The sequence below is a fragment of the Sorghum bicolor genome, chromosome 5 (genome assembly GCF_000003195.3).
Source record: "Sorghum bicolor cultivar BTx623 chromosome 5, Sorghum_bicolor_NCBIv3, whole genome shotgun sequence".
In the NCBI taxonomy this organism is placed as follows: Eukaryota; Viridiplantae; Streptophyta; class Magnoliopsida; order Poales; family Poaceae; genus Sorghum; species Sorghum bicolor.
Window position 1 is genome coordinate 10,467,857 of NC_012874.2, and position 21,618 is coordinate 10,489,474.

The window sequence follows — 21,618 nt, forward strand, 5'->3', positions numbered from 1 at the left end:
TGACGTTTCCGTCATCAGATTAAGGCCTTGTTTAGTTCACCTCAAACACCAAAGACTTTTCAAAATTTCGTGTCACATTAAATATTGTGACACATGCATGGAGTATTAAATATAAATAAAAATAAAAACTAATTGTATAGTTTGCCTGTAAATCGCAAGATGAATTTTTTGAGCTTAGTTATTTCATGATTAGAAAATATTTGCTAAATATAAACGAAAGTGCTACAGGTCTCGAAAATAAAAAATTTTGAGAACTAAGGGCCTTGTTTACTTCAACCCAAAAACCCAAAATTTTTCAAGGTTCCTCATCATATCGAATCTTTAGACGCATGCATAGAGTATTAAATATAGACGAAAATAAAAACCAATTACACAATTTGATCGAAATTTACGAGACGAATCTTTTTAGCCTATTTAGTCTATAGTTGAACAATAATTACCACAAACAAACAAAAGTACTGCATAGTCGCGAAATTTTTCCCCTCACCATTAAACACTGCCTAAACAAGGCCTAAGGAGCGGCCAAAAGCCCAACCCCGAAAAAGTAGGGCCTTGTTTACTTCCCAGAAAAATTTGCAAAATTTTTCACATTCTCCGTCACATCGAATCTTTAGACACATGTATGGAGTATTAAATATAGACGAAAATAAAAACTAATTGCACAGTTTGGTCGAAATTGACGAGACGAATCTTTTGAGTCTAGTTAGTCTATGATTGGACAATATTTGTCAAATACAAACGAAAGTGCTACAGTGTCCATTTCCCAAAATTTTTCGGAACTAAACAAGGCCCTAGAGAAAACACTAGTAGAAGCCTTGCTAAATTCCGTTTAACAGTCCGGATTTGACACCCGTCCATCCGACTCCAACTGGAGCTGGAGTGTGACTCCTGGCACACTGGCAGTGAGTGGCAGTGGCATAGCAGGGACCTGGGCCCGGCACGGAGCACGACACGGAGAAGGCAGCCATCCCCCCGGCCGGCGACGTGAGTGAGCTCCTGTACGTGTGCGCGGTGCACCTGTGCCGAGCCGACGACGACGGATCACTGGCCGGAGCCGGATCGATCAGGCCAGGCCGGGGTGCCGCCACGCTGCGCGGCACCCGGCGCCAATACGAAGGTGGCTTTTTTTTCCCATGGTATATATCTTTATGTTATGTTAACACATATCTTAAAATAATTTTTATATTGATATATGTGTTTTTAAAACGAATCTAATGGATAGGAGAATAACCATATATGTCCTCAAGAACGACATGAACTTTACCACGCCAATACTATATGCATGCATGCGTGTGTGTCTGTGATATGATATGATTTGGAAATGAAATGACCCGCGGCCAACTGCACATCGATCGTGTCGTCATCCTGTTGTTCATCTTGGCTCGCTCCGCGCTGCGTTGCATTTGCATGCATCAGTTTGTAATAACCGGTTCGGACATTCGTGTCCGTGCAACCTGGACTAGCCATCTCTCACGGCCACGCCAGTGCCTGCTGTACTAGTACTCTAACAGGGATCGTGCCGCTTTGTGACCAACAACTTCGTGACTGTAAGAGCATCTCCAACGCTTTACCATTCTAGTTTGGCATTTGTGTTTTTTGGCAAAAAGGTAAAAAACACTCCTTCAACGGTTTTACAAACGGGTTTGCCATTTTAGTAAACTTAGCATTTGAGAGGCTCCTCTTGGCATATTTGCGAGTTGGCTTAGAGCATCTCTAAAGGCTTTGGCAAATTGACTTGGCATTTGTTGCTATTTGCAAACTCCCATAACAAAATGCAAAGGATAAAAATGTATCATCTCCAAGGGAATTGGCATTTGGACTTGGCAAAGGATAAAAATAGAAGGTCTCCAGGCGCGCGCGTTTTTCTCGCGCGTGACTTTGCTCGCGCGATCGGGTTTGCAAAGTCGTCCACAGCTTGACACTTTTGTCAAGTTTGCTCCCTCATTTGCCAAGTTGCCCAAATTGTAAACTCCAAATGCAAAACCGTTGGATACCTCTTTTGGAATTTTTTGGCAAATTACTCAAATGCAAACCTCAAATACAAAACCCTTGGAGATGCTCTATTGGTTTGGCAAACACTCGCGTCCGGTTTTCCTGCACCAAATCCGTACGCGGCCTGGTCTCTTTGGCGTCGTTTCCATCGTAGGTGGGAGTCCTCGCGCCAATAGAGTTCGCGCCGCCCTTCGTTTCCCGCGATTGAAAGACCAAATTGAGTAGAGTTCTGCGTCGTGGGAGACTGCGAGCGGCCAGAAGACGCGGACACGAACCAACGCCGGTGCTCCTCCCACCTTCGCGCGACGGACAGGAACTTCTCCCTTCGCGCCGGACAGGATCGTCTACGACCGGCGGCCAAGAACGTCTACGAGCGCCGGACAGGAACGTCTACGAGCGGCGGCCCCTCCCTTCGCGCGACGGCAAAAACGTGCGAAGAAACAGCGGCGTGGGACAGAAAGACGCGGGCAAAGATTTTGTCGGGTCCACTAGGTAATTGCCAAGTCAAAAATGCCAAACCCTTGGGGATGAACATATTATTTCTTTGCATTTGCAATTGGGAGTTGGCAAACAACATCAAATGCCAAACCAAAATTGCCAAACCATTGGAGGTGCTCTAATAACCAACTCTCCCTTGTGTAGTTGGCAAAAAATTTTAATTTCAATTACTATAGCATTTTTATTTGTATTTAATAAATATTGTCTAATTATGAACTATCCAGGCTTAACAGATCTGTCTCGCAAATTATAGGCAAACTATATAATTAGTTTTTATTTTCGTCTATATTTAATGCTTCATACATATGGCGTAAAAATTTGATATGACAAGAAATCTTGAAAATTTTATGTACTGTTTTTGGAACTAAACAATGCCTGTGTGTCATCGGTGGAATGGAACTGTGTGTACTGCATGCTTGCGATTGTTGTAATAAAAACAACATTTCCCTCACGCTGCCATCCCTGTCTCTCGCTGGAGTATTGGAGCGAGGCTTTGTTTAGTTCATTCCAAAAACTAAAAACTTTATTTTTCATCGCATCAAATTTTGTGGTACATATATGAAGTGTTAAATATAGATGAAAAAAAAATAATTATACAATTTACTTGCAAACCACGAGATAAATCTTTTAAATCTAGTTAGTTTATAATTAAATAATAATTGTAAAATAAAAATAATAGTGTTAAAGTACCGAAAATCCAAAAAAATTCGAAGCTCTTGTTTAGTTCACCCCAAAAACCAAAAACTTTTCAAGATTTCTCGTCACATCAAATCTTGCGGCACATGCATGAAGCATTAAACATAGTCAAAAACAAAAACTAATTATACAGTTTGCCTGTAAATTGCGAGATGAATTTTTTTAGCCTAGTTAGCCTATAATTGAACAATATTTGTCATAAAAAACGAAATTGCTACAGTGCCCTGTTTAGTTCCTCACCTAAAAAATTTCATCCATCCCATCGAATCTTTGGACACATGCATGAAACATTAAATGTAGATAAAAAATAAACTAATTACACAGTTTGGCTGAAAATCGCGAGACGAATCTTTTAAGCCTAGTTAGTCCATGATTAGCCTTAAGTGCTACAGTAACCCACATGTGCTAATGACAGATTAATTATACTTAATAGATTCGTCTTGCAGTTTCCTGACGAGTTATGTAATTTGTTTTTTAATTAATTTCTAAAAACCCCTCCCGACATTCTTCTGACATATCCGATATGACACTCGAAAAATTTTCATCTTCAATCGGCCCTGTTTACTTCCAAAATCTTTTGCAAAATTTGAATAGTGACACTTTTGTTTGTATTTGACAAATATTATCCAATCATAGACTAACTAAGGTCAAAAGATTCATCTCGTCAATTTCGACCAAACTGTACAATTAGTTTTTATTTTCGTCTATATTTAATACTTCATACATGCGTGTAAAGATTCGATGTGACGGGAAATCTGAAAAATTTTGCAAAATTTTTTGAAACTAAACAAGGCCCCCTAGACAGCGAACTGCCCAACGGGGAGGAGAATTCGCGATGGGATTGGGCACTGGCCACTGGCTACTGGCTGGTCGACGAATGAGAATTCCTCTGCACTGCACCACCAGCCAATCCTCACGACTACGCGAGGGGAGGTGGCCCAGCGGCAGTGGCTGCGGCTGGCGAGCCGAAGAACACCTGTTTACTTTTCAATTCCTACCGTGCCAGTCAAACTTTTTAAAATTTAACGAACTTTATAAAAAAGAGTAACAACATCTATAATATAAAATACACATTATATGAAAATATATTCTATGATGAATCTAATAATATTAATTTGATATTATAAATCTTAGCATTTTTTCTAAAAAATTAAGCAAAGTTTAAAAGTTTGACTTAGAACAACTCTAGAAATTGACTCTTTCATGGACGGAGGGAGTACTGTTTATTATTTTTTTATAAAAGAAAAATACTGGTAAATGAATAAGTTGCCCATGCTACCGGGCTCTGTGTTTCAATTTAATTAATTGTAATTAAAGCTGCCACATCATACGGCCGGAACTCATCTTGAGGTGCGGAGATCAATTTTTTTTTATTTTGACACCGTAGCACTTTCGTTTTTATTTGAAAAACATTATCCAATCATAGAGTAACTATGCTTAAAAGATTCGTCTCGTGATTTACAGGTAAACTGTGCAATTAGTTATCTTTTTTATTTATATTTAATGTTCCATGCATGTACCGCAAGATTCGATATGATGGGAAATCTTGTAAAGTTTTAGGTTTTTGGGTGCATCTAAACAAGGTTGAACACGTTTCAGCTCAAAGGTACATAAGAGCAAGGTCAGTAATAAAGTCAAGTGTTTGGCTATAAATCAAGTGATGAGCCAAATTATACAATAAATTGTCTTATATTTATCTCTAAAATATTTTCTCTTTTCTATTCCTTTTCACAACACTTACTATTCGGGCCCCACCGTCACCTATGTATCTGTGCCCAGTTTGGTGCTTAGATAAGAGTCAAGCTATCATCTCTCTCCTCTCTTCTCTCCTCAACATCAGCATTAGCTTGGCTATAAACTCATTATTGTACCTGCTCTAAGCTACTCCAAAGCTATTTTCTCCCTTGAGATATGTGTCGACGAAAGCTAGTCGGCAGTCTACCTTGGGGTATATCCACGGTAGTAGTTTATCGGTTGACGGTGCGCAAACTACGAACTCGATGGTGACGGACAAGCTTTTTATCTAGGTTCGGCCGCCGAGTTGGCGTAATACCTACGTCCTGCGTCTGGTTGTATTGATTTGTGTTGAGAGAATCTGATGTATGATGTGTCCTCTAGGGGACCCCTGCCCCTCCTTATATATCGTGAAGGGACAGAGTTACAAGCAAAGTATCCTATTTGGTACAATATCTTGTAGCCTTGCGGTGCACGCCGACTAGTCGTGCGCCGCACGTCTTCATCCTGTGGGCCGAGCCACCTCTGATGGTGCGGCCCATATAGGCCCATGAGGGTATAGGGGTTTATACCCCCACAGCTGTCCCCGAGCACCATGTATTGTGATGTAACACGCCGTCTTGAGCTTCTTCGATCAGTGAGGCTTGACGTCTTCAATAAGTAGGAAAGTCGCCCAAACAGTTGCAACGGTATTTTGACCAACTCAAAAGACAGTTGATCAACATTGACATCGAAGAAGCAGGTTGTTCGAAGAATGCATGGTGCTCTTAATTAAAAAAGATTTCTTTCCTGGTGAAGTGTGCTCACTTTACTTTTCTAAAAAGTATAGACCTCAAAAAAGCAAGCATATTCACCGCAAGGTGAAGTGTGCCCACTTAGTCCCCGAGCCTGGTAGTAGGTGACGTAGGCACGTGGTGCCAGGGTCTAAAAAGAAAATCATAGAAATTCTAAAACTGAGATGCATCGCCAGATGCATCGTACCGATGTAGTCCCCGAGCTTGCTGGAAGGCAAAGTATGAGCCTTGTAGCAAGGTCTAAAAAATTGAATTTACCAGTCCCCGAGCATATCATGCTCGTCTGCAATTGAATAGACTAATCGACCAGTCCCCGAGCATATAACGCTCGGTGGTCGGTATAGTCCCCGAATTCTCAAATTGGTGGGCTGGTCGACCAGTCCCCGAGCGTATAGTGCTCGGTGGTCGGTGCAGTCCCCAAACTCTCAAATTGGTGAGCTGGTCGACCAGTCCCCGAGCGTATAGTGCTCGGTGGTCGGCACAGTCCCCGAGCACGGCGTAGGAACCGGTGGACAAGTCCCCGAGCGTGGTTGGGAACGTAAACGTGCTCGGTGGTCGGCACAGTCTTCGAGCACAACATAGAGAGTAGTCGACAAGTCCTCGAGCGTGGTTGGGAACGTAAACGTGCTCGGTGGTCGAAGCAGTCCCCGAGCACAGCGTAGGGAATAGTCGACGAGTCCCCGAGCGTAGCTTGTCGACTGGGCCAAACTCCTGAAAAATAAATATAAAGAATAGGTAGTACATGATGTATAAATAAACTTTAGATAAAAAATCAGTACTGAGATAAGTTTTGGATTTTTTGTTATAAAATTAGCACAAGTAGTTAATTCATCCTAGAGCCTGTACCAGCTCTGGTCTAGGCAACAATCAGCATGAGGTGCGGAACCTAGACACGCGTGGGATTGCCAGCCTCGCCTGAGAGCTACTGCCGACCACCCGAAACGCAGAGGACGGATCTCATGCACGTGTAGGGAGGAGTCGGAGACAGTACCGGCTCTGGAAAACTCGTGTAGGAGAAAAAAATAGTCGGCTAACCAAAAAGTTGTTTTGAAGGATAATAAAAATATTATGCCAAAAATAAATAAAATATTTGAAGTGAACTTATCTTTGGACAAAAGTCTGGTCGGAGGTGACAGAATTGTCTGGCCCTCGAGCTTTTTGACTTGCTGTCATGTCGGTGGTCGCGGTTGTCGTAGCGCCGTTCTTCGCGGCGATTATTATTGCGAGTCGTGGTCAGAGCAAGTAGTCCAAACAACTTGGTCGATAGCCTGAGCAGGTCGGTGTCGTCGATCTGCCTCCCTTTGTAGCAGAGAAGCGGCGACGCGTTGTCGGCGTGGTCGGAGACGTTGCTGGTGTGGTCGAAGCCGTAGCCAGCGTGGTTGGAGCTGCAGCCGACGTCGGTGAAGAAGTGGTTGGCGCAGATCGGATCTACACCTCCTCTGTGGTCATGGCGGTGAAGTTGTTGAAGCTGACGGTGAACGTGAAGTCGCCCGCCATGGCCGCGAAGTCGGGGATGATGGTCATCTTGTTCGTCGGGAGAGCTGTACGCACACCCCCTACCTGGCGCGCCACTGTCGACGAAAGCTAGTCGGCAGTCTACCTTGGGGTATACCCACGGTAGTAGTTTATCGGTTAACGGTGCGCAAACTACGAACTCGATGGTGACGCAAGACACGGACAAGCTTTTTATCCAGGTTCGGCCGCCGAGTTGGCGTAATACCTACGTCCTACGTCTGGTTGTATTGATTTGTGTTGAGAGAATCTGATGTATGATGTGTCCTCTAAGGGACCCCTGCCCCTCCTTATATATCGTGAAGGGACAGAGTTACAAGCAAAGTATCCTATTTGATACAATATCTTGTAGCCTTGCGGTGCACGCCGACTAGTCGTGCGCCGCACGTCTTCATCCTGTGGGCCGAGCCACCTCTGATGGTGCGGCCCATATAGGCCCATGAGGGTATAGGGGTTTATACCCCCACAATATGACTACTTAATTAGTTGTATCCGTGAAAGCCCTAGTTTGGTTTTGGATAATTGATGAAACCCTAATGCTAACCTCTATACTAAGTGTGTGTAGACTTAATGAGGTTGGTACATGCCAAGTGATGGAGCAAGTGATGATCATGGTGATGATGGTGATGACCACGAGATGATCAAGTGCTCAACTTGGAAAAGAAGAAAGAGAAAAACAAAACCCTATGGAGTTCAAGGCAAGGTTATTGCTTAGAGTTTTGGTTTTGGTGATCAAGACACCATAGAGGGTGTGATCACATTTAGGATAGATAGCCGTACTATTAAGAGGGGTAATCTCGCTGTGAAAACGGTTGTCTAAGTGCCACTAGGTGATTGGATTCCTTGCATGTGCATTAGGACCTCGCGAGCTTTTTAAGTTAACCCTTGAAAACTGTTTTTGAAATATGCTAACACACGTGCACAAGTGTGGAGACACTTTGGTGTTGGCACATGGAAGCAAGGGAAGAAGTTGAGGATCTTTTCGTGCAGCGCGTTCAGGTCGGACGCGTCCGGTATGAGGTCGGACGCGTCCGAGTTGAGGCACCGGACTCAAGAACAGTAACCTCGTGGAGTCCGGTGTATTTCGTCCGGTGAGATCGCTTCTCGGTGAAAACTCTCTGAGTTTGCGTCAGACACCGGACGCATCCGAGTTAGCGTCTGGTGCAATTTCTTCGTGCGAAGCTCCCTGAGTTTTCGTCCGGTGCACACCGGACGCGTCCGGTGTGTGCGTCCGGTGTGACGACCGGTGTTGGGTCAGTTTGCGACCCTTCTTGAGTTTTCGTCCGGTCGCTCGTGAGACCGTCTGGTGCTTGAAAAAGGTAGAGTCCGGTGCCCTGTCAGTGTCAGAGGCAACGACTACTTTTCTAACGGTCAGGAGCACCGGACGCTGGTCTGGCTCATACCGGATGCGTCCGGTGTGAACTAGGACGTGTCCGGTGTGGACGCAGACTGTGGGGTAAACTGCCAACGGCTAGTTCAAGGTTGGGACTTCTATAAAACGGCCTTGGCCGGTTCTTGCTCACCGTCTTGACTCTTTAACTTGTTGATACACCTTGTGAGCATACTCCCACACATCCCACTCACCTTGTTCAAGTTTTGTTCATCCAAAGTGAGATTGGGAGAGATCCTAGTTGCATTTGCTTAGAGTTTGAGCATCTAGTGGCACTAGTGATCGTTGAGCAGCGGGTTTGCTTGTTACTCTTGGTGGTTGCCGCCACCTAGACGGCTTGGAGCTGCGAAGGAGCTTTAGCACGAGTTGGTGATTGTTCGTGGCCATCTCCCGGTGATTGTGAGAGGTTTGTGCCTACCTCGGCAGAGAGCCAAAGGCAACATTAGTGGATTGCTCGTGTCTTTGAGCTACCTCACTTGTGGGTAGGCTCTTGTGGTGTCCTAGTGAGGACGAGGTTCGTGCTACACCTCTTAGCCACCGAACCACCAAGTGTTGGTCTACACAACGGGGACGTAGCGTGCCGGCAAGCACGTGAACCTCGGGAGAAAATTGTGTGTCTCTATTGTGATTGTTCATTGGATTTCTCCCGGTGATTGGACTCCATTTTATTGATTGGTTCATCCCCTCTACGCGGCGGTATAAAGATCAAACCATCTCTTTTACATTCCCGCAAACTAGACTAGCTTACTTACTTGTATAGAAACTTTATGTAGCTCTCTAGTGTAAGTAGTGACATAACTCTTGTGTGTCTAGAGATTATATCAACTAGAATTGTTGAATAGGTGGCTTGCGAACACCCCTTTAGAGCTAGAGCAAAAAGCTTCGCTTTGTTATTTACTAACCTCTTGCTCTAGTGAGTTTGTAGAATTTTTAAATAGGCTATTCACCCCCCCTCTAGCCATATTAGGACCTTTCAATCCATCTCTTTAGAGTAATCAAAGATTTGAATATAAAAACAGAGCAATATTATAATAACGTAAATAAAACAAAAGAAAAAAAACAAAGCCACAAGTTGCCACTAGTTTTGTACAGGTCATATCCGTCAAATCTATCAATTAACACCTCTCGACTTATAGAGCGAGACTCATCGAGGTCTACTTGCGTACAGTGGCGGATATGGGCCTAGGCCTGCTAAGGCTATGGCCTAAAAACTCTACTTCCTCTCTCTAAGAACGGATGGCTCAGCCCATCAGAGCACAACTAGCAGCGAGTGCCAATACATTGAGTGGCCGGTCCTAGGCGTAGATTTCTGTCCCACTTCGCGCAAGGCTTGTGTGCTCGGCTCTATCTACATCATCTTCTTAGCTAACCCCTCTCATCAATCTTTAACCAATTTCGTCGTATCTTGTTGCCATGCCTATCTATTCGCTTACTTGCCATGTTTGACCTTTGCCACACTACACGACTTAATTTTGCTTTCGTGTCTGACCACCTATTCTCTTTTGCACTGACCTATTCTTCTACCCTATACTTGCGATATTGTGTAGATTTTTAGTAGAGATGTTCCTAAAAAAGATTTTCATAGAGATATATCCAAACTCAACGAAACAAACCAATGTGCATACATTCTAGTTAGGTAATATGCGTCCGATCTAGCAATTAATACTGCTTAACTCTTAACTTTTTATAATTTTTTCATATCTACATGTCACCATGTTGCTTCTGCAATGCGGGCCTCGTTGAGATCTAGCTATGTGCCCACCTATCCGCTTATTTGCCACGCTTGACCTTGGTCAAACTATACAACCTCGCTTTCACGTCTGACCAACTATTTGTACACTTGTCATATTCTCGTTTAGATTTTTGTAGAGATATAACTGGACCCGATGAACAAAAACCCATAAGTATACTCAATAACCATAACTGATATCAATGTGAGATATATATATCAATATCTACACATTGATCCGTATTCGGCTCTTAGATCCGAGAAAGAAATATGAGATAGAATTCAAGATATTGATCTGTATCCGGCTCTTAGATCCAAGAAAAAAAAATTGACGCCAATTATAATCAAAACAAGGCCCTAGTAATAACCTAATCCACAAGGCTCAAGTAAGTTGCCTCTTGTGTAAAAAAAAGAACAACCGCAATTCGCAGAAAAAAACACTCTGATTACAAATCTTGTCCAACAAACATGTGGTATACCACAAAGAAGTTCACAACTAGGGTCTTGTTTAGTTCACCCCAAAAACAAAACACTTTTCAAGATTTTCCGTCACATCAAATCTTACGGCACATGCATAAAACATTAAATATAGATGAAAACAAAAACTAATTGCACAATTTGCTTGTAAATTTGCGAGACGAATTTTTTAAACCTAGTTACTCCATGATTGTTTATAATATTTGTTAAATAAAAACAAAAGCGCTACAGTGTCAAAATTCAAAACCCTTTTTAATCTAAACAAAGTCTAGCATAAAAAAACATAAAAAAAATACACTATTTGGAAAAAAACCCCTAAAAAGTACACTACTTGGAACACAAACAAAGTAGACCTAGACCCGGAGGGCAGAGTCCCCTCCTGCCTGCTGCCATACCATTGCCAATTGCCATACCAGCGGCGTCGGGGTCCTCCCTGCTTCCTTTCTGACTTCCTTTCGCGACCCCGGCACACAGGAATATTAAAAAACTAATAACAATAAACAAAACCCGAGCAGCAAAAAAATAAATAAATCCAGCCTTCCTAATCGCACCCTTCCCCCCACGCACCCACTACCCGCCACCCCCCCCCGTCTCGCCTCCACGCGGGCCCCGCGCAGCCTCCTGCCCCACTCGTCAGCCACCGGTGGGCGGGTGCCGTGCTGGTGCGGCCGCCGCCGCTCTTAATCAAATCCAATGGAATTCTGACGTCCGCAGGGAGGGAGGGACAAAGTCGCTGCGTTTTCTCCTCTCTCTCTCTTTCTCTTTCTCTCTCCTCTCGCTGCTGCTAGTAGGCAGCCGCTTCTTCGGCTTCTCTCTTCCTCCCCAAATCCCATCGCGAGATAACAAAAACCAGGCCAACGGATTCTTTTGGCTGTGGTGGCCGGTGGTGGTGGTGGTGCCCAGGCTGTTGCTGTGCCGCCGCCGCCGAGTTCCCGCGGCCTAAACCCTAGCCGGGAGCCGGGGCCGTCCGGCTGCTGCTGCGTGCTAAGGCGGGCGCCCCGCGGCTCGACTGTCTCGGCGCGCCGCTCGATTCGCCGGATTCCGAGCTCCGGTGCGACGGGGAACGGGCCCGTGCTGCGGCCAGGTGAGTCTGTTTGTTGGCAGTGGAGCTGCTGCTGCTGCTGCGGCGGCGGCGTTCTGTCGCGTGGTTTGCGGACGACGGCGTGGGAGGGAGGGGGGCTTAATTTCGCTTAATTTGCCGTCTCGGGGGGTGTTGGTGCGCTCGGGGTGGCTGCAATTTGGTTGCTATCTGGTGCTCGGGGGCGAGTTCATGGGTGGATGGATTTCGCGGGTGTTGCGTTGCTTGGTTGCCGGGGGGTGGATTTGGGGGGAGGGAAACTCCGCTCTCGTCTCGCTGCTTCTTCGCGCTGCCGCCCTTCCCAGCTGGCACTGGCAGCGCTCGACTCCGGGGAGCGGTGCGGGAGAGACGAGCGTGTTCTCGCCTAGCAGATTTGCGCTGTGGGGGGTGTAATGGCGTAGATCCCACACTTGCGTCGCTCGCTAACTTGCAATCTCTACTTTGCTCGCAGGGGATGCTCCGGACACGTCCCTGCTAGATTCCCGCGGATCTCGCGGGCGTGCTGGTTTGGGGGGTGAAACGATGGCCAGGTGAGTACGATCTCCACCTAGTGGTTGGTGCGAGTGGTGGACGACGACTGCCAAGATGATGCCGTCGGGCCCGCCGAACCCGATGGGGCCTGGGCAGCCGGTGGGCGGCGCGGCGGCGTCGCTGCTCCGGACAAACTCTTCCCTGCTCAGTGGTGGTGGCCAGCCGGGGATGATGGGCGGCGGCGGCGGTGGTGGCGGTGGCATGCTTTCTTCGCAGTCGCCCTTCTCCTCCCTTGTCTCCCAGCGCACGCAGTTTGGCAGCAATGGTCTGCTTGGAGGCGCCTCGAATGTCTCCTCGCTGCTGAACCGGCCGCCGTTCGGGAGTGGTGGCCCTATGCAAGGTCCAGGGTCGATGCAGGGTGGTGGGATGCAGATGAGTACGCTCCAGCAGAGAGCTGGGCTGGATGGTGGTGGCGATTTCATTAGTGCGGGAGGGTCGGATGCTCTGTCGTTCCCATCTTCCTCACAGGTCAGTTTGGGCAATCAGATGGGATCAGATAATCTGCAGGCGACTTCGCAGCAGCAGCAGCAGCAGATGGATGCTGTGCAGGATATGCAGCACCAGCAGCTACCAATGTCTTACAACCAGCAACAGTTGCCACCTCAACATTCGCAGCAGCTCCAGCAGCCACAGGCTACAGTGAAGTTGGAGAATGGAGGAAGCATGGTTAGCATCAAGTCAGAGCAGCAGATGGGGCAACCTGACCAGAATGGTCCTGGGGCCCAGATGATGCGAAGTGCTAGTGTCAAACTTGAGCCACAACAGCTGCAAGCCCAGATGATGAGGAGTTTAAGTTCAGTCAAGATGGAGCAACAGACGTCGGATCCATCAGCATTCTTGCAGCAGCAGCAACAGCAGCAACAACAACATCATTTGTTGCAGCTGACAAAGCAGATTCGAAATTGTCCAGACCTTGTATCAATGGGTGGACCAAACACAATTGCAAACCCTCAAGCTGCTGCGGCTGCTCAACTGACCCTCTTACAGCAGCAACGGATCCTGCATATGCAACAACAGCATCAGCAGCAGCAACAACAACAGATTCTTAAGAACTTGCCTTTGCAGAGAAACCAGTTGCAGCAACAGCAACAGCAGCATCAACAACAGCAGCAACAGCAGCAGTTACTTCGTCAACAAAGTCTGAACATGAGAACTCCAGGAAAGTCGCCTCCTTATGAGCCAGGAACCTGTGCAAAGAGATTGACTCACTACATGTATCATCAACAAAACAGACCACAAGTAAGTTTTTTATTGTGTCTTGTTTGAAGGAGTAATTTAGTGCTCCAAGCGAAGGCCAGGTACTGACAACATAGTATATCTCACTTGTTCTGATTCAGGATAACAACATTGAGTACTGGAGAAACTTTGTCAATGAGTATTTTGCTCCAAATGCTAAAAAGAGGTGGTGTGTCTCGCTTTATGGAAGTGGTCGTCAAACTACTGGAGTTTTCCCTCAGGTCTAGTGTGCCTGTTCCCATGGAATATTTGTTTTTTTTAGAAAAAAAATTGAATCTTCATTATTGAACCTGGGAATGGTCTAGCATCTGAAAGCTTTGCCTTTGAAGTTATTTTAGATTTTTTCATACAGCTCTTATCTTTCAGGATGTATGGCACTGTGAGATTTGTAATCGGAAACCTGGCCGTGGTTTTGGTAAGGTTCATAATCTTTGGCAAAGCTGTCTCTTAATTCTCTCATGCTTTATTTTGATCATGTATTGCTTTTGACAGAAACAACGGTTGAGGTACTACCGCGATTATGCCAAATTAAATACGCCAGTGGTACACTGGAAGAACTTTTGTACATCGACATGCCACGTGAGTCCCAGAATACCTCAGGCCAGATTATTTTGGACTACACGAAAGCAATCCAAGAGAGTGTCTTTGAACAATTGCGTGTCGTACGGGAGGGGCATCTAAGGATAGTTTTTAATCCAGACCTTAAGGTATTGTGGTTCTGCTTTCTAGTTTTTTTATATATTATTTCAAATTAGTACCTTTTAAGCTAAAACAAATTTTGTTTCCTATATTAAAGATTGCATCTTGGGAGTTTTGTGCTAGGCGTCATGAAGAACTTATTCCACGGAGATCTATAATACCACAGGTAAGAAGTATTTGAGGAATATAGACACATCAGGTCATAGTTCTTGTTCACAGTTTTGGATTTTGGTAACAAGAGTTTTCACAGACTTTGGCATCCTGAACTTTATATGTAGGTTAGTAATCTTGGCGCGGTTGTACAAAAGTACCAGGCTGCCTCCCAGAACTCAACGAGTTTGTCTGCTCAGGACATGCAGAATAATTGCAACTCGTAAGTAGATTATGCGTGCTGCATACTTCATTCCATTCTTGCTTCTTTGCTACCATCAAATTGCTTTCCACCATAACAAACATCCATATCTTGGTTCTGAAACTTAGTCTCTCAGTGTCTGCCCTGGTAAAGATGTCGATTTAAGGGTGGAACTACTTCTAGACTTCATTTACGTGTATCTCTAGTTGCATTAGCCTACACAACAATTGATTCAGATTGTATTCAGCTTGACTGTAGGATATATTAGTGATATAGGTTTTGGGTGTTCAAACCCTCAACTTCCACCTTCTCTTTGGAACACAAGGACATGCAGCAAATGGACTAGTGGGGCAAATTGTCATTGTGGCGGGTGCTGGTGATTTTTATTCTTGCACCCAGAAATTATATGTTCATCTTGGAGTATTATAATATACTCCCTCCATTCCAAATTGTAAGTTGTTTTGGCTTTTCTAGATACATAGCTTGCTATGCACCTAGATATACATTATGTCTAGGTACATGGTAAAAGGTACTTCCTCCGTCCCCCATTGTGTGTCGTTCTAGCAGATGGCTTGGATGTCCAGATTCAACTAGTCTCCCATTCATCTGTACACAGTTTAAGTCCAGGTACAGAGAATCTTTCATGCACTTCTTACAAAGCTAAAAGCCTAAAACGACGGACATTGGGGGACAGAGGGAGTATGTATTTAGAAAGCCAGAACGACTTGCAATTTGGAATGGAGGGAATAGTATATTTTGATACGTAGGATCAAATTAACATATGTCTAAACATCATCAAACCAGCTTCTGGATCAGAATAGTGTTATCATTGTTGTGAAATGTTGATGCATCCAGCCAGGCACCCCCTATCCAAAGGTAGAGTAGATAAGCCCAATTCCCTGGTCTTGTCATACTAATATATTTATTTCTGGAGTTAGCATGGAACATTCGTAGTGGTTCTAGACTATTATTATTGTACTAGTAAAGTATTTGAAATGTCAAGTGGCTGTATAAGTGTATAGATACTGGAATATGAAGGGTAGCTGTCCATAATGTAGAAATCATACCTAGGTGACTGTTAGCAACTTACCCAATGCCCGTGTATGTAAATGCATTTGCGCTGAAAGTGTGCAGCCCTTCCAAGCATTACTGGGACATCGGCTTACAATTGGGCATCACACCACTTTATGCTGCAGGAGCTGCTCCAAGAATAGTTCCACTCTTCGTTAGGGTAATATATTGTGTGCTTCGGATAGGATGAGGCACTCTCAACCCAACCCAAGGTTAAATGGCTCACCATATAGTGTGTCATTGATAACTCTTATGATTGTCAACTTCCATTGTTAAGTTGGTACCATATTGCCACACACTATAAAGTAGTTACCATAGCCCTTACTAGTCTGTTGGACTACTGAGTACTAGTATTTACTCCAGCGAAAGCAATGCACAGAGGTAGGTAGCTACAATAAGAACCTCTTATTTAATTAATGATGTACTAGATGGTATGTGGATACAAGTGAAAAATGGAGTATTATGGCAAGATCTGTGAAGTGCAAGTGTAGCAGCAGCACAAAGGTGCTGAAATTGCAGGTGGGCAACAAGTCTAATCGCAAAAAAATAAGATAGTTTGTTGAGCGTAAACATACTTTCTCTGTGTAATATTTTCAAAATGCACTTACCAACTCACCTAAAGGCTTATGCAGCATGAAGAATAGTAACTTACTAATATCTGGCAGCCGTGCTTTCAGTCAGTATTAAAACAAGAAAGCATAACTCTGTTAATCATTAATTATATGCCTAATTTTGGAGCATCTTACATCCTGGATAGATTTGCTTTGTGGACTTGTGGTATTTGGATACACTGTAATGGATTGGATTAAATTAATACATCGTGGATGCTGGAACGAAAGGAGTAATGGGATTCTGGTTGAAAATCATGGTGTTATGGAATAAATAGAGAATGCCAATGATAGCATTTTAGTTGAATTTGAAATATTATGTGTGTAAACTCAAGCAGACGTAGTACCTCCATCCCAAAAAACTTGTCATTCTAGTTTTGTCCTAAGTCAAAATATTTTAAGTTCGACCAAGTTTGTACAAAATGATAACAAGTATTACCAATATGTATTATTAGATTCATTATGGAATATATTTCCATAGTATATACCTATTTGGTGTCAGAAATGCTGACAATCTTCTCTATAAGCTTGGTCAAACTTCTTTAGTTTGACTAGGCCTCCTCTGCTGTATTTAATGTTAAAAAAAAGACTAAGGACAAACCTAGAATGTGGAGTTTTTTATTTGGGATTTACATGCGATAGAAAAGATGTCATTATCTTTTGCTTCAACAATCATAACTTGTGTCATATCTGGGTAGAGGTATCCAGGCTTCTTCGTGTAGCTCATAAATTGCATACATACTTCTCTTGCTGACTTTTTGCTTGCACCAAGTCATCACAGTTTTCAAACTTTTTGTCTGTACAAATTCTCTTAACCTAATCTTGTGTTTTAGGTTTGTTGCATGTGCCCGTCAATTGGCCAAAGCACTGGAGGTTCCTTTAGTAAATGATTTAGGGTACACAAAACGATATGTTCGCTGCCTTCAGGTAACCTTATCTGGAACGGTTTATATTTGCGCTTGTTCTTAGTTTATCCAATTGAAGTTAATATTGCATTGTCTGCAGAATTTGGAATTTGGTCCATATGACGATTCTGATAAATAGTTGTTGCATATGATGATTTCCATTTTATTTTATTTTGCATGTTAGCTTATTGATCTTATTGAGCTCATTTTAGGATGCTGACTTTTATTCTTGTCATCTTAATGCTGGTTCCTCCAGATTGCCGAGGTCGTAAACTGTATGAAGGATTTGATTGATCACAGCAGGCAGACTGGATCTGGACCCATTGGTATGATGTTTTGATATTTTTTGTGAGGACAATCTCATCCTATACTTTTACAATATTTCCATTAAATGTTTTGGTGCTGCTTTGGATAGTAATGATTTTTTTTTTTTTGTGTGTGTGTGTGTGTTGGGGGGGGGGGGGGGGGGGTGTTGGATAGTAATGAATTGTGCAATTCAAATTAGGAGAGTTTGACCATATTAGGTGCCATTCTGAACCAGTAACTGGCCACATTATGGTGTATTTCACATGCGCTCTTTACTATGTATTTAGACAGCATATATCTAGGTGCATAGCAAAAGCTACGTACCTAAAAAAAAGTCAAAACGACCTATAATTTAGGATGGAATAGATTCTAGCTGTATGGTATGCTTTCATGCTTTTTTAACATTCACTGTTTCTGTTTTTTTCAGATAGCCTGCATAACTTCCCGCGGAGGACTCCTTCAGGGGTCAGCACTCTTCAACCACAGCAGCAGCAAACTGAGGAGCAGCAGGCTATTCCCCAGAGTTCAACCCAGAGTGGCCAAAATTCTGCTCCCATGGCTGGCGTGCAGCCTTCTGCCTCTGCCAATGGTGATGTGACATCAAATAATTCTCTCAGTTGTGCACCTTCTACATCCGCGCCTTCACCGTCAGTTGTTGGGCTCTTGCAAAATTCAATGAATTCTAGACAAGATCATCCCATGAGCAGCACTAATGGTGGTCCATATAATGGAGGCAATGCTGCTATTCCGAAGGTGAACTCTACAAGCTCACTACAGTCAAATCCATCTACCTCTTTCCCTTCCCCAGCACCGACAACATCCAATAACAGCATGATGCCTGCTCCTCAAAATACAAATCAACTAAGCTCCCCAACTACATCATCAAGCATCCCTCCGATGCAGCCACCTGCTACTCGACCTCAGGAGGCTGAGCAAAGTGACTCGCAAAGCTCGGTTCAGAAGATCTTGCAAGATCTGATGTCATCACAGATGAATGGTGTTGGTCACTCGGGGAATGAGATGAAGACACCAAATGGACTAACCCATGGTGTTAATGGGGTTAATTGCTTAGTTGGCAATGCTGTCACGAATAACTCAGGAATGGGAGGAATGGGATTTGGCGCCATGAGTGGGTTCGGTCATGGGATGAGAACAGCAATGGCAAACAATCCGATGGCAATGGGTGCTAGGATGGGAATGAATCACGGTGCACATGACCTATCGCAACTGGGTCAGTTACACCAGCAACAGCAGCAGCAGCATGACATAGGAAACCAGCTGTTGGGCGGATTTAGATCAGCAAACGGCTTCAATAACATTCAATATGACTGGAAACCCTCACAATAGAGAGCAACCAGAAAGCCATAGAGTTCAGTGTGATGATGCATCTGCCCTTGCTGGCAATGCGTGTGGAGCATCCACATTTATGGTGCCAAATCCTCCCCTTGGCCCAATAGTGTTTGGGCTTTTGCATTAATGCTGCCATGAAAGGGTACCATAAGCGATAGCAAAGCATCCCGGCTGGTACATGTAAGTCTGTAACTGTCAGTTTAGCTGTTTAGCTATCTCCTTGTGTGTTACTCCCTCAGTTTTACAACATTTGTCCATTTTACTGGGAGTTGCAATTCCACATGTGTCACATTGTTTGTCCACTCTTTACCCCTTTAATGCTGTGAAAAAAAAGGTTAAGTAGCTGTAGCATTTTATAATAGGTATATGTGCGGCTATTAGCTCTTAGATTAGTGTTTCCTTTGTCTATTCATATGGTCATCGTTGACACATAGTGTGGACTAGAGAGCCAGGCCACTAAAATCGGTCTGAGCTGGGTGCTCGTCACTTGTTGCTTGCTCCAGAGAAAGATACCCTGAAAGAATTAAGAGTCTCCCTGCACCTGCTACCATCTATCAGCTCCTATTGTGCTTTGTGGTACGAAAATGAAGTTGTCCCTCGCCTTTTTTTTTTTCTCCTTGTTGGATGACATGTATCTTATGCTCTGTAATTTACCACCGGTCTCAACTTAGGAAAGCTACTGGTGCTGATGTCCCCCTCTATCCTCCCTTGTGGAGAATTTCTCTTTGTAGCTTTACTGTGCTGCACTGCTTATCTGTATAAATTTTCCCACTTGCAAGATCAAAGTGCCACTATGGAGGCCGTTTGCTTTATATGATTGGGAGGGCTCGAGCGCTTATATTTAGGGATAAAAATAGTACAAATATTTATTGGACCGTCAGCTGAATGAATGTAAATAGCTATTTGGACAATTATTCAACATTCAGAGTTTTTTTTAAAAACAGATGTAATATCATCACTACCTGTCAGCTACTTGGGTAGTTATTCGGACATCCAGACTTAAAAAAAACAAATAAAATATCATCAGTACCTGTCAAGTATGGGATATCGGGAATCCGGGAAAAAAGTTTCAAAATTCAGAGATATCCGACCTAACCATGGCAGATATTAACCGGATAACATTTCTCAGCCTTCCCCTCGCGTTACGTGATCAAGGCCATGCGCCTTCATGGGCTTCCCACGCCTCCTATTTTCTAGCGTAACTGGACACCACAGCTATGCTCTGCTAGCAAGGTGGGGCAAATCCTTCTTGCGTTGCATTGCAGTGCAGACTCTAGCAACAGCTTGCAGCTAGTTTTTTTTTTTCATGCGGCCCAATAGACTTTGGCTCGGCCCAAATCCATTGACCTAGGTTCAAATATGTAAAAGAAAAAAAAAATTTCACATCACCTCCCTTAACTTTTGCGAAAGTATGCTTTTTTCCTCCTAAACTTTTAAAACCGTTCATTTTACCTCCCTGATGAGTTATAAGCGGTTTTCAAAGATGGTTTTATTTTTTTTACTTTTTTTTTATCAATTTCGGCTGAATCTTTGATAAATCATAGAAAATTTGTAAAACGGAAAATCTAATTTGTTGGACTCTACTACACAGCAAACATATAATATGACATGCTTTAGTACAAATTTTTGTTGTAGTTTTAGGTTTATGCTTTTACGTAATTAATTCATATTTGTAGTTTCTACGGTCTAATTGTGGTGAATTTTTTATGATGAGATAATTATTGTATGCTTAAACTATAGTAAAAATTTTATACTTATTAGATAATGTATAACTTAGTTATAGATACAGTAATTAGCCAGCATAAAAATTTCATCACAATTAGACAATAGAAACTGCAGCTATGCATAATTATGATCTAATTTATTGAAAATTTACTATATGTTTTAATATAAATATTTTGTTACAAATCTAATTTTATAGCGCTTAACCTTATCTACTCTTTAGCCTTTATCTAGATGGATTTTGGACTCTCAGAGTGATGTAACAGCTAGTGCTCCTACGATATATATAAATATCGCTTTACTCGATATCCTGATAGATTTTTGTTTCCAATATTCTCTGAATCCGATTCATAACGTATTTGATACTCATTACTCGTATCCACAACTGAAACAATCCATATTCATATATGTACTATGTCTGAATTCGAATAGAAATATGAAAAAAAATGTAATATCAATGATATCTGTTCTTGTTCGATTCATTTTCATCCCTACCCATGTTGTCTCATCAAGTTGGTGGCCAATAAAATAACTAAAGCATTACAATCGAAAAAAAACTGGTGTTCTGAGCACAAAAGGGTATCTTGGCAGCAGATTAAATATTTGCCAAATTCTGTCAATGCTACCAAACTTTGTGAAGGAAGGAATGGCAAATATAGCCTTGAAGCAAATAGCAGCTTAATGAACATTCAACCTATTTGGAGACGATGGCACTTAGCAGCTTAACGAACATTCAACCTATTTGGAGTGGAGATGATGACATTTTAGCTGTCAAGACGAAGTATGGGCAAGGGTCATCTATTGCAGGTTCTGCTACAGGAACTTTCATCGCTAGGTTTTGCCGTCTTCAGACAGTTCTCCACAAAATTGTACTTCGTGGCAAAAAAAAAAAATAAAATAAAAAAAAATAAAAAAATCGTGTAGCATACTCAGCAGAC

General features: G+C 43.3%; 1 protein-coding gene across 1 annotated transcript; it reads left to right on the top strand.

Moving 5' to 3' along the window:
* LOC8057110 (transcriptional corepressor SEUSS) lies at positions 11,566-19,743 on the top strand. Its single transcript, XM_021461154.1, has 10 exons — positions 11,566-11,906; positions 12,352-13,670; positions 13,769-13,888; positions 14,034-14,082; positions 14,160-14,374; positions 14,464-14,532; positions 14,645-14,739; positions 17,231-17,324; positions 17,559-17,628; positions 18,036-19,743. The coding sequence occupies exons 2-10, from the start codon at positions 12,486-12,488 to the stop codon at positions 18,953-18,955; spliced, it is 2,817 nt and encodes a 938-aa protein (XP_021316829.1). The 5' UTR covers positions 11,566-11,906; positions 12,352-12,485; the 3' UTR covers positions 18,956-19,743.